The 12500-nt window shown below is 32.3% G+C and overlaps 1 protein-coding gene across 2 annotated transcripts; it reads left to right on the plus strand.

Moving 5' to 3' along the window:
* The first annotated feature begins 177 nt into the window (after positions 1–177).
* LOC109004746 (lysine-specific demethylase JMJ18-like) lies at positions 178–8124 on the plus strand. Of its 2 annotated transcripts, XM_018983402.2 has the most exons (11): positions 178–376; positions 521–601; positions 1324–1401; positions 1525–2037; positions 2137–2361; positions 3300–3461; positions 4105–4473; positions 4584–5658; positions 5774–5877; positions 6594–6791; positions 7461–8124. In XM_018983402.2, exons 2-11 carry the CDS (start codon positions 560–562, stop codon positions 7608–7610), a joined length of 2916 nt encoding a protein of 971 aa, XP_018838947.2. In that variant the 5' UTR covers positions 178–376; positions 521–559; the 3' UTR covers positions 7611–8124. The 2 variants fall into 2 exon arrangements, with proteins under 2 accessions (XP_018838947.2, XP_018838953.2); XM_018983408.2 differs by lacking the exons at positions 178–376; positions 521–601 and having other exon boundaries at positions 1330–1401; positions 1535–2037; positions 7461–8123.
* Positions 8125–12500: the final 4376 nt, after the last annotated feature.

Genomic DNA, 12500 nt, shown 5'->3' on the forward strand with positions numbered 1-12500 from the left:
TTATTTATTTATTTATTTATTTTTTTCTTGTTGATAACTACTGCTTGGTTTTCACCTGCTTTCATTCCCATTACTGTCCACTGATTATATTTTCTTTTGGGTTTTTTTTTTTTTTTAAAAAATGAATTTGTTTTACTTGGTCAATTCTTATTCTTTTATTAGAAAATTATATTTTGATTAAAAATTCCCCCTTTTTTCTAGGGTTTCAGAATTTATTCCTTTTCAAGATTGCAATGGGCTTTGAATTTGCAATTTAACGTTTCTTTTTACGGAGATTTTTATTTTCTTGTGTGATATTTCTGGGTTAAGTTTTATCTTTTCAGAAAGTAGAAACAAACTGTTTTTTGGGACTGCTGTTGGGGAGCTCTAGGAATTGGTACAGATTGCTATCCTTCTTTCTCACCCGAATCATGTATTCAATTTTATGGGTCAAGTTTGTTTTTTGTAAAGAAATGTACTGTTTTCTGATTAATTGCTTCTGCATTGATTTGGGCTGATCATTAAAATCGTTTTTCTCCAGGTATCGATTGGTAATTTAGGGTTTACATCTTTGTACCCAATGGAACAGTTGAAATTGACTGCAGAATCTCATGTCAAAGAGGTTAGGGTTTTTATTCCGTCCATTGAATTGTATCATTTGTCCAATATATCTGTTTTATGCATCCAACTGACATGATCATCGGGTTTTACGTTTTACTTTCAGTTCGCATATTTTATTCTCTCTCTTATGACTCACCCTACACACGTTGCAAATATGATCCATCCTCATTTCTATCCATCATCAAATTTACAGAGGTGCATTTTCATAGAGATTTTGTGTTTGACTATAATGTATCTTATTCAGATAAGTGCATGCAGTGTTCAAATTGTGGGTCTCAGAGAAGATATTCATAACCATTCCTTCACAAAATATTTGTGTTTGCCATGTAGCTTCATCATTGTAACGTTTGTGCAATTAAACTAAGAACATATAAAAAATAAGCGTTTGGCTGTGTGATGAAATGCTATCCACTCTTTTGTTTCCCAAAGGATTTGAAACAATATCATCACTATATGGAAAGAAGCCATTTTTGGAAGTTATTGAGTTGCTTTTTGTATACTGTTGATAGATTTTGAAACACTTTTTTTTTTCTTGAAATATTATCTTAGTTATATTTGATAATAAAATTATAGCGCCAATCACCTATTTCTAAAATAATAATTAATCTGAAGTTCTTTCTGAAGCAAGGTGGCTTATGCGTTTTCAATGGGTTAGGTAAATGCTTCTTTGCTTTCCCCTGCTGTTTCACGATCTTCAGTGAGATTATATTTGATATGTTGCAGATAACAGCTAGATGGGATCCAGTTCATGCATGCCGACCTATCATTGATGAAGCACCTGTATTTTACCCAACTATCGAGGTATTCTCCTTTCAAGAAGAATATTTGATGTTATTTTCGGACTTTTTTTTCAATGCTAGAGCTTCATCATTATTTTGTCTTTTGTGGTGGGGTTATTTTGTTGTTTGATTCTGTGTTTGTTAGGAATTTGAAGATACACTTGGTTACATAACAAAAATACGCCCAAAGGCAGAACCATATGGCATATGTCGGATTGTTCCTCCATCTTCTTGGATTCCACCCTGTCCTCTTAAGGAGAGAGATATATGGGACCGTGTTAAATTTTCTACGCGGATTCAGCAAGTTGACTTGCTTCAAAATAGGGAACCCATGAGAAAGAAAGGCAGAGGCAGGAAGCGAAAACGAAGAAAGCACTCAAGAATGGGAACCAGCAGGGGACGCACAAATTCTGATTCAGAAGCTAATGTTGCTTTTGAGAGTGATGAGAAGTTTGGATTTCAATCAGGATCAGACTTCACACTTGCAGATTTTCAGAGATATGCTGATGCTTTTAAAGAGTGCTATTTTGGGTTAAAGGGTGCTAAAGAGGACTTAAATTCTAGTGAAACTGAAGAGAAAAAAGGATGGGACCTCTCTGTGGAGGATATTGAAGGTGAATACTGGCGGATAGTAGAGCAACCAACAGATGAGGTTGAGGTATGGAATTAGTGTATCCATATGGCTGTCTCTTTTGTATATTATGTTTGTTTGTCTGTTGATGCAAAAGTTGTACATTCTTTTATTGTCATGTTGCAGGTATACTATGGGGCTGACTTGGAAACAGGAGCATTTGGTAGTGGGTTTCCCAAGGTATCTTCTGTGGTATCCAAAATCGACTCAGATCGATATGCGATGTCTGGTTGGAATCTGAATAACCTACCACGCCTGCCAGGTTCTGTACTAAGTTTTGAAGAAAGTGATATCTCAGGAGTTCTAGTGCCATGGCTCTATGTTGGGATGTGCTTTTCTTCTTTCTGTTGGGTATGTCAATGGAGCTACTTATCAAATTTCCAGATGAATAAATGAGTTAATTAGAAAGTTTTAATGTGTACTTTTTGAGTTTATTGATGTCTTATTCACTGCCCTATTGTTTTTAATGCACTATTCGAATCATATATAAGTAAAAAAATTGTTCTATATTTTTCATAGACTTGACATCTTGGAAAGGTGCTAAACTGAAATTGGGTGACGTCTTGGGTTAGGATAGATTTCTTTTATGGAAGTTGAGCTGGGAAACAATACACTAAATTGAACCTATGAAAAAGGAACTCTAAATTGAAGCTTTTTACTGTTGCAGAAGAAAACTTACATATCCAAGCTTAGCATGGTTTCAAATGTTTGCAGAATTTATGATTTTCTATTGCTATGTACCATATTCACTAATATATACTTTATCTATTTGGAACCAGTAATTAAATTATGACTCTTTAAAATGTTTTATTGTTTTCAAGAGTGTTGAATCTCCGCAAAATATTGATTTACAACTTAAAGCTGTGATAGTTTTGGGAAGAGAAAAGCTCTTGCCTCCAAAGTCCAAACCCAGTTGACCACCAACTATTTCCCTAAAACGACCGAGTAACAGCGAAGTCACCTGGATCCTGGTGCTCACATGAGGGCCCCCTTTTTATTGATATATTGGTGGTAAATAAAGGTTGAAGTGTGTGTATAAATTCTTATATGTACCAGGGTATATTTCTTAAAATTCCTTGGCGGCTGTTAATTCATATGTTACTTAACAAACATGTTTCTCCTGTTTATTAGGAAGTCGTGTGAAAAAGTTCACCATACCTATCTTATTCCATGTACAATAGATATTATGTTAACTTCCCCTAACACCTCTGAACTCAAAATATATTTTGCATAACTTTTCTTCTCATCAAAATGTAATGTGGTTTCTTTCTTCTTTGGATTTGGGACAGCATGTTGAGGACCATCACCTTTATTCACTAAACTATCTACACTGGGGTGAACCTAAGATGTGGTATGGAGTACCTGGAAGCCATGCTTCCACTTTGGAAAATGCAATGAGAAAGCATTTACCTGATTTATTTGAAGAACAGCCAGATTTACTTAATGAACTGGTAAGATAGTCTCTTTGCACTTTCTTTATTGCTATTGGAATAAATATTTTCTTTAATATAGTTTGGTTTAAATGCAAGTTTGGTCAGAAAATGGTTAGAAAATAATTTACATGATGACTTTTTAGATGATTTTCGCAAGATCTCACTTATTGTTTTCAATTAGTATCTTTTAGTTGATGAATTATCGTTAGTGGTTAATTACCCAAAGCAATTGCACATCAATTTTATGCTATACATTTTAGGCAGTGAAGAAAGGTGAAGACCTTTTGTAAGTGAGCAAAGTGGTCTTAAAAGACAAATGCGGGCACACCTCTTTGTTCAGCCAGTATCTGGTATACTACTAAAAGATAGGAATAAGAGCCTGTGGGGCAATTGAAGTGGTGCTTATTGAAAATTTCTGCGTCAGTGACTGCTGTATTGAATTAATCCTATATATTTTCCCTTTTTTCCTGGCCTCTTTGTGTCACTTGACTGTCCATCTCCAACAAATAATATCAGTCAGGTTCAACCACTCACCTAGCCGACGTCTATCCTCATTGCCCAAGGGAATGAGTGCTTCCACATGCTATTTGTCTCTTCTTTTGCTCATCAATTTTAAGAATGCATTTCAGGCATTACAATTACAACTTGTTTCTTGAGACAGGTCACTCAGCTATCTCCTTCGGTTCTAAGATCTGAGGGTGTACCAGTATATCGGGCTGTTCAGCATTCTGGTGAATTCATTCTTACCTTTCCAAGGGCATACCACTCTGGATTTAATTGTGGTTTCAACTGTGCGGAGGCGGTGAATGTGGCCCCTGTTGATTGGTTAGTGCATGGTCAGACTGCAGTGGAGCTTTATAGTGAGCAGTGTCGGAAGACATCGATTTCCCATGACAAATTGCTATTAGGATCTGCTTTGGAAGCTGTACAGGCCCTTTGGGAACTATCCATTATGGGAAAGGAAACTGCCAAAAATTTGAGATGGAAAGGTCTTTGTGGGAAAGATGGGGTACTGACCAATGCAGTCAAGGTGAATTACTCCTCTCTCCCCCTTATTTTCCCACTTTTCACCGTGAATAAATCACATGTTTGTATACAACTTAGAGAACTTACTTTTTTAATCATTGCTACCATTGACAGACAAGGGTAAAGATGGAAAAGGAAAGATTAGATAATCTTCATAGTCAATTGAAGTTGCAAAAGATGGAAAGGGACTTCGATGTGGAGAAAGAGAGAGAATGCTCATCTTGCTATTATGACTTGCACCTATCTGCTGCCAGCTGCAAGTGTTCTCCTGATCAGTTTTCATGTCTTAAACATGCCAACCATTTCTGTTCATGTGAAATAGACAATAGATTTGTGCTTCTGCGCTACTCTATGAGTGAGTTGAACACACTGGTTGACGCATTGGAAGGAAGCGTGGATGCAATAAAAGTATGGCCATCAGATGCTAGAAAGGCCATCTGTGTAGCTAAACCAGATATTAAAAGTGACACATATGGAACCAAGTCTTATGATCGAAAGGAAAGTTTATCTTTTTGTCTGGAAACTGAAGAGAAATTAAACTTAAATGTGCCCTGCACTTCATATAGCCATCGTTTTTCAGAAGTTATCCAGTCAGAATCTCAGCATGGATCATTTAGTGTATGCACATCTCATATGAGTATAGATAGTCAAAATAAGATCATGAATGACAAAACTGTAGTCATGAACGGTGAAGGTAAGGTGGAGCAGGATTGCTGTATTGATTTGAACCTCAACATTATGTGTGATGACCATGAAAGTGGGCTGCTACGTACATCAGATAGCCATAATAGCAAGGCTGTCACAAATGGGGAGACCTCTATGTCAAATTGTAAACAAAAAAATGTTGATAGATCATATTCAGCAAGAGAACCAGACAAAGTGCAACATGATAGCATCTACAATCCATCAGTTTGTCAAGTTCTTACAAGCAGAGATTATCCTTCATGTTCGAGAGGTATTAAGCATACTGGTTCAGTTGTTGGTAACAAGCTGTTTGGGGTTGATATTTTATCTTTGCATCCACATTCTGAAGTGCCATCAGACAGATCTTTAGAAACCGGAATTGTGGATACTTTATTCAATGGTAGTTATCCAATACAACAGTTAGATCCTTGTGTTGAGCCTATAAATCTTGGGACACTCATGTTTGGCAGGCTTTGGTGCAGTAAGCAGGCCATATTCCCAAAAGGTAAACAAATTTGCTGGATCCTGTAAAATACCTTCAATTTGTTCCTTTCCATTCGATGCTGTAATTTTACAGAGGATACCATCACTTTCTTCTCAATTTGGGTTACATTGTGCAGGATATAGGACCCGTGTAAAGTTTTTTAGCGTGCTCAATCCAACAAAAATTTGTAGTTACATATCAGAAGTCCTCGATGCTGGCTTTCTCGGGCCATTGTTTAAGGTGTAACTTTCTTTCTTTTCATCCTGCTTTTAGATTTTTTATGTCTGTTTTGGGTATTAATATGATGATAACCAACATGGTTATAGTCATCTGTTTGGGTCGATGCATATTTACTACTTTTTGAAAAGAAGTTCTTGTACCCGTTAATCTCCTCTTTCAGTACATGGCACCAGATTCGGGCTCGTTCCCTTGTCTAGACTGATATTCGAGGTAGCCTTGGAGCTAGATTAATTCTTGGTGGTTTTTCAAGCATGACTTCTCTTGATTGATGTGCTGCTGTTGTAGTCAGTTTGGCTTGTTTGTTTCAGCCCAAAGCCAAATTTGTAATTGAATCTTCTAGTTATAGTTAGATTTGATCAGCCTGAAAATTAAATGTGAACAAAAATCTGACAACTTGAATTTAAAATGACAACAGACAAGCCTCTACTATACACATGACCACAATTTTGCTTTGTTCTTTTCTTCATAATAAATTTGAACACATTTAAATTTGATAGAGACATGCTTTTCTGTATACATTTAGATGCTACATGCTGTGAGAACAATGGCTTGATTTTATAATCTAAGAAATTGCACTCACTGATGAACTGCTAATGACATATTGGAACACATATTGAAGTAATGAATCACACTGTTACACAATAAATGTTTGTAACTTAAGATTTTGTCTTTTTATTAATATGCATTTTACCTCTCACTTTTGATGGGAATTCCAGGTTACTTTAGAAGAATCTCCAAGTGAGACATTCACAAACTTCTCAGCAGAAAAGTGCTGGGAAATGGTGCTCCAGAGGATAAACCACGAAATTATACAAAAGAGCAGCCTAGGGGAACGGGGACAGCCCTCTTTGCAGCCTTTGCAGAGTGTTAATGGGCTTGAAATGTTTGGGTTTCTCTCTCCACGGATTATTCAGGTAAAATATCTTCATGCAATCTTAAGTGCATTCATTTGTGCTTTTGTATAGAATCTCTAATACCTGACAACTGAATTGGTTTGAGAATAGAATTGTAACTCTTTTCCTTTTTTATTAGCAAAAGCTGATATATTTTGCATCTTTGTTGGAATAGATTTTCTTATCCATCCTACAAGCTTGTGCTTGTGCTTGCGCTTTATTTATTATATTACTTCTGTCAAGCATGAGTGCATCCCCCTACTGTCTGCAAAACAATGTATTTGGTCCAAAGAGGCCTGAAGTAAGTAATGAGTAATTAACAATAATGCTTTTATTGTATCTGCTTTTCCTTACAAAATAGAGTTTGTTGAAAGCCCAATGCTTTTTTCTCCCTCTTTTGTCGTTGTTACTTTCTCTTTGATACATGATAGTTGTTTTTTTTTTTTTTTGGATTGTTTGAGAGCTACTCTTGCAAGCATGTACTCTTGCAGACATGAATGTCTTGCTTTCAGACAGGCACACGCACATTTGCAAATGTATGCACATTACTTTGTTTCTGTTCTATTTACTTGTCCACATGCTTGCGCTTGCAAACATAGATACTTGTTGATTTTCATTTTGCTGTTACATGCATCTGTTGCAGTTTAACTTTTGAATTCCGTGTTCTGGTTCTGACTCTATTGCTCTCAGGCTATTGAGGCTCTTGATCCCAATCATCGATGTGTGGAGTACTGGAATCACAGATGCATGGTACCTGTGACTTTGGATGCCAATAAGTACTCATGGACATTGAGTTCCTGTACAGAAGACAGGAAGGAAAAAAACTTAGCATCAACTTGACAAAGCAAGACCCGGATAATCCATCCAAAGGGCAAGGTCACCATGACTTAACTGATGAAGAGTTACAGCTAGCACTATGAGGAAACCCGAAAAAATTGACAAAAAATGTAGGATATTTCTTCTGCAGTGGAGAGTGCCATTGACACCATTGATAGAGAAGATCCAGAAATCCTGTAGATAGAATAAGGATTAGAAATAGGTCCAACCATTCTTTTTCATTGAAGGTAACTTCTTATTCCCATTTAGTCAAATAGGCCAGATTCTTTCAAAGATCTATAACAGGCAAAGAGAAATCCTTGGTGTGAGTTGTGCACAGATGTCAGATGTGCCCACCAATGATGATCATGATGTAGAGTCTTAATTTGATGATTCAGAACTCATTAAAGGATCTCAATTAAGGCTGCTTCTACCTTGGAAAAGTTTACCTGTTTTGGTTTAATTGTCTTCCCCAGTCTTACACCTCTCACTGTATATGTTGATGCAGTTTTTGTTCAATTGTCTTCCTGCTTTCCTACTGCCCTTATTTCCTAGTGATTTGCATAGAGTAAACATTTGAAAAGACACCTTGGTTGGTTTTCCAATTATATCAAACTTTTCTCAAGGTTTGATCCGTCCGTAAGGCCCGTTTGGATACGAAAACATTCTCAATCCATCTCATCTTATCATTATAATTTTTTTAATTTTCCATACAAAATATAATAAACAATTCAACTTTTTCAAATTTTAAAAAAATAATAATATTAGAAAATAATATTTTAATAATATTTTATTCAATTTATCTAAAATCATCTCATTCCATCTTATTCCACTATCCAAATGAGACCTATTGATCTCCCTTTATCATTTGAAAATTTGACTTCTTGACATGTTTATATGATTCGGTGCACGACATAAGTTGAATGGTGGACATAAAAGCATCTGATCAAGCTTTGTTTGGGAGTGGTAACTTGCCATCAGCAATAAAGTGATTCAAAGGGCTGGTAGCCAAGATCTCTTTGATATGTTGGGTTTTCTGAGTAGTTTTTGGTTTGGTTTGGTTTGTTTTGTTTTAGAGATTGATGCATAACTGACAAGATAAAGGAGGCTTTCTATGACGATATAAGGGTAGTTCTATTAAATTTCTAAATGATGGGATTGAAGAATCAATTTGGAATTGTGTTAAAAAACTAGAGAAAAAATATTTGCGACTGTGAATTGTGTATCGCTGCATAATCGCTTTGAAAAAAGTGAATAAAACCTGAGATTCGCATGAAAAAATTAATTTTTTAATAATAGATCTTTATTTTTCAAAACGATTACATGACGTTTACACACTTCACAGTTGTATATAGAATTACTCAAAAAACTAAGGTCGTGTTTGGGTAGTAAGTACTACTATTCAATATTTTATTATTACTTTTCACTTACTTTTTATTACTTTTTATTATTATTCACTACTATTCAATATTTTATCATTACTTTTTTACTACTATTTACAGATCATTTGAGATCACCTTACTACCCAAACGTAGCCTAAGACAGCAATTTGATAAAATTGAATGCATGCAAAATGTTAATTATTTTATTTTATATTTTCCAAATCCCTTTCAACTTTTCTCTTTATGGAACATTCTTCTTAGGGGGTAACCGGTTTGGTTTGGTCCAGTTTTGGACAAAATTTGGGACTAAATTGGTATGCACCGGTTTTGCATTTTCAAAAACTGATTCCGCACCGGTTATCCCTCTAAACCGGTACTTTCGATTTTACCAGTTTTGGTCCGGTTCGGTTTAGTTTTCTGATTTTAATATTCTATGTTATATATTATAGTATATAATATTATAATAATAATATATTGTAGTCTATTATAATATATATCATAATTGTATTATCAACTTTAGTGATATATTATAATATATAATGTAGTGATATATTATAGTATATTATAATATATAGTGATATAGTATTAACATAACTATTAATACAATAGACTATAGTAATATAAGATTTTAAAATTTAATATTATATTAATTAGTAAGTTATCATATAATACAAAACTATTTTATGTATAATTATATATAAAAATTATATACAATATAAAAAATTATAATATATATGAACCGGTCTCGTTGGTCTGGTTTTAGAAAAATAAAAATAAAAATAAAAACCGGACCGATTTTGACCCGTTTAAAAAAAAAAAAAAACCGATACCAGATCGAATCAAACTCGGTACCAGACCGAACTCACCAGTTCAGTCCAGTCTGGTTTACCAATTCACCAATTTTCGTTTACACCTCTAATTCTTCCACCCCTAATTCTTCTCATTGAAGATCCTCAACTGGCTCTCTCTATGACCATCCATAACCTTATTCCAACTAGACTTTTTGGATAATATAATGCTAGGGACACTGGATGAACACATGAAGTTTTGTACGTGCTGACATGGCACCATGTGATGGTGCCACATCAGCATGAATAGTAATCTTCATTGACAAAAGCATTGTTTTGAAACCACATGCAAGTTTACAAGCAACGTATAAAAATTAGCTTGGATAGATAATTGTTCGTGTAAAGGAGATCTGGTCATTGTGAGGTTAAGCCACGTGGCAATGCCATGTCAGTGCGTACAAAACTCCTTGAGTTTGTTCTATGCCCGTACACATCTTTGTCTCCTAACAGCTTTATTAAGGCTATGTTTGGCTATCAAAGTCTTCCCAACACTTTTTAAGTATTTTCGTACTTTTAAAAATACTTTACATGCCAAACAACTTAAAATACTTTCAATAGGACCCACAAACCCACTTCAATCTCTACTCATAACTATTCACAAACATTCTATAATACTTATCACTATTATATATAAATAAAAAATAAAATCACTATAATATATAAATAAAAAATATTTATCACTATTATATATAAATAAAAAATAAAATCGATATCATATATAAATAAAAAATAAAATCACTATAATATATAAATAAAAAATAAAATCACTATAATATATAAATAAAAAATATTTATCACTATTACATATAAATAAAAAATAAAATCGCTATCATATATAAATAAAAAATAAAATCACTATAATATATAAATAAAAAATAAAATCACTATAATATATAAATAAAAAATAAAATTATAATATATAAATAAAAAATATTTATCACTATTATATAAATAAAAAATAAAATCGCTATAATATATAAATAAAAAATAAAATCACTATAATATATAAATAAAAAATATTTATCACTATTATATATAAATAAAAAATAAAATCACTATCATATATAAATAAAAAATAAAATCACTATAATATATAAATAAAAAATAACATTTCTATAATATTTATCACTATTATATATATATAAATAAAATCATTATAATATATAAATAAAAAATAAAATCACTAAAATATATAAATAAAAAATAAAATCACTATTATATATAAATAAAAATAATATAATATAATATATAAATAAATAAAATAAAATCACTATAATATTTATCACTATTATATATAACTATTCACAAATAAAATCAATATAATATATAAATAAAAAATAAAATCACAAAAATATATAAATAAAAATAAAATCACTAAAATATATAAATAAAAAATAAAATCACTATAATATATAAATAAAAATAAAATCACTACAATATTTATCACTATTAAATTTAAATAAAAAATAAAATCATTATAATATTTATCTCTATTATATATAAATAAAAAATAAAATACTATAATATATAAATAAAAAATAAAATCACTATAATATATAAATAAAAAATAACATTTCTATAATATTTATCACTATTATATATAAATTAAAAATAAAATCATTATAATATTTACCATTATTATATATAAAAATAAAATAAAATCACTACAATATTTATTAATATTAAAAAATCATTATAATATTTATTATTAAAAATAAAATCACTATAATATTTATGGGACCCACACATTTTTCAACTATCTACCCAAAAGTCAACAACTCAACATACTTCACACATCCAAACAACTCAAAATACTTTCAATAGGACCCACAAACTTACTCCAATCTCTACTCATAACTATTCACAAACATTCTCAACACTTCTCAAGTATTCTCACTACCCAAACGTACCCTAATTCACATTAATTCACATTAAGGTTGGACATGAGTAGTGGACTACGGGACACACATATTTCACACACCTCCATAGCATGGGAATTATGGGTGTAACCGATCCGGTTCGATCCCGTTTTACATAAAATTTAGGATCGAATCGGTATGTACTGGTTTTATATTTTTGAAAATAGATTACGCACCGGTTATCCTCCTAAACCGGTACCTCTAATTTTACCGGTTCTGGTCTAATTTTTTGATTTTAATAATATTATAAGTATTATGGTATAAAAGGTAATTAATAAACTAATATATATTAATATACTAATGTATAGTAATTAATTAAAGCAAAATATAATTAATATACTAATGTATTTATTAAAAGGAATATGTTGAGAATTTATTAGGCTGGTGTGCTATCGCAGGCAACCAAAAATAAAACCTATACTCCTAAAAATACATGTAGTAGTGTAAGTATGGATCATTCCCACGGAAAGTATTTAGCCTAATTTTATGCTACGTGAACAAGGATTGGAGGGGAGTTTGAGTATAACGAAAACAATTTTAAGAAGAACAACTAAGAAACAATTCAAATTAAAGTATCGAAATCAATTAAAAGAACAAACCTTGGTCTAAGTCAACATCCACCTTTGAAATTTTACAATTCATCATCGATGCAAATATATATTAATTCATACTTTGAATAATCACCGTTGGAATTATTTTCCTATCTCTTCTTAAACCTTGTTTGTTTTCCAAAAACATCTCATCTCATCTCATTTCACCTCATCA

This window comes from Juglans regia, chromosome 4, assembly GCF_001411555.2.
Source record: "Juglans regia cultivar Chandler chromosome 4, Walnut 2.0, whole genome shotgun sequence".
In the NCBI taxonomy this organism is placed as follows: domain Eukaryota; kingdom Viridiplantae; phylum Streptophyta; class Magnoliopsida; order Fagales; family Juglandaceae; genus Juglans; species Juglans regia.

Coding starts and splice junctions, on each gene's coding strand:
- LOC109004746 (XM_018983402.2), top strand. CDS start 560: ATGGAACAGTTGAAATTGACTGCAGAATCTCATGTCAAAGAG. Junction 1,402..1,524: donor TATTTTACCCAACTATCGAG/GTATTCTCCTTT, acceptor TGTGTTTGTTAG/GAATTTGAAGATACACTTGG. Junction 3,462..4,104: donor CAGATTTACTTAATGAACTG/GTAAGATAGTCT, acceptor TTCTTGAGACAG/GTCACTCAGCTATCTCCTTC.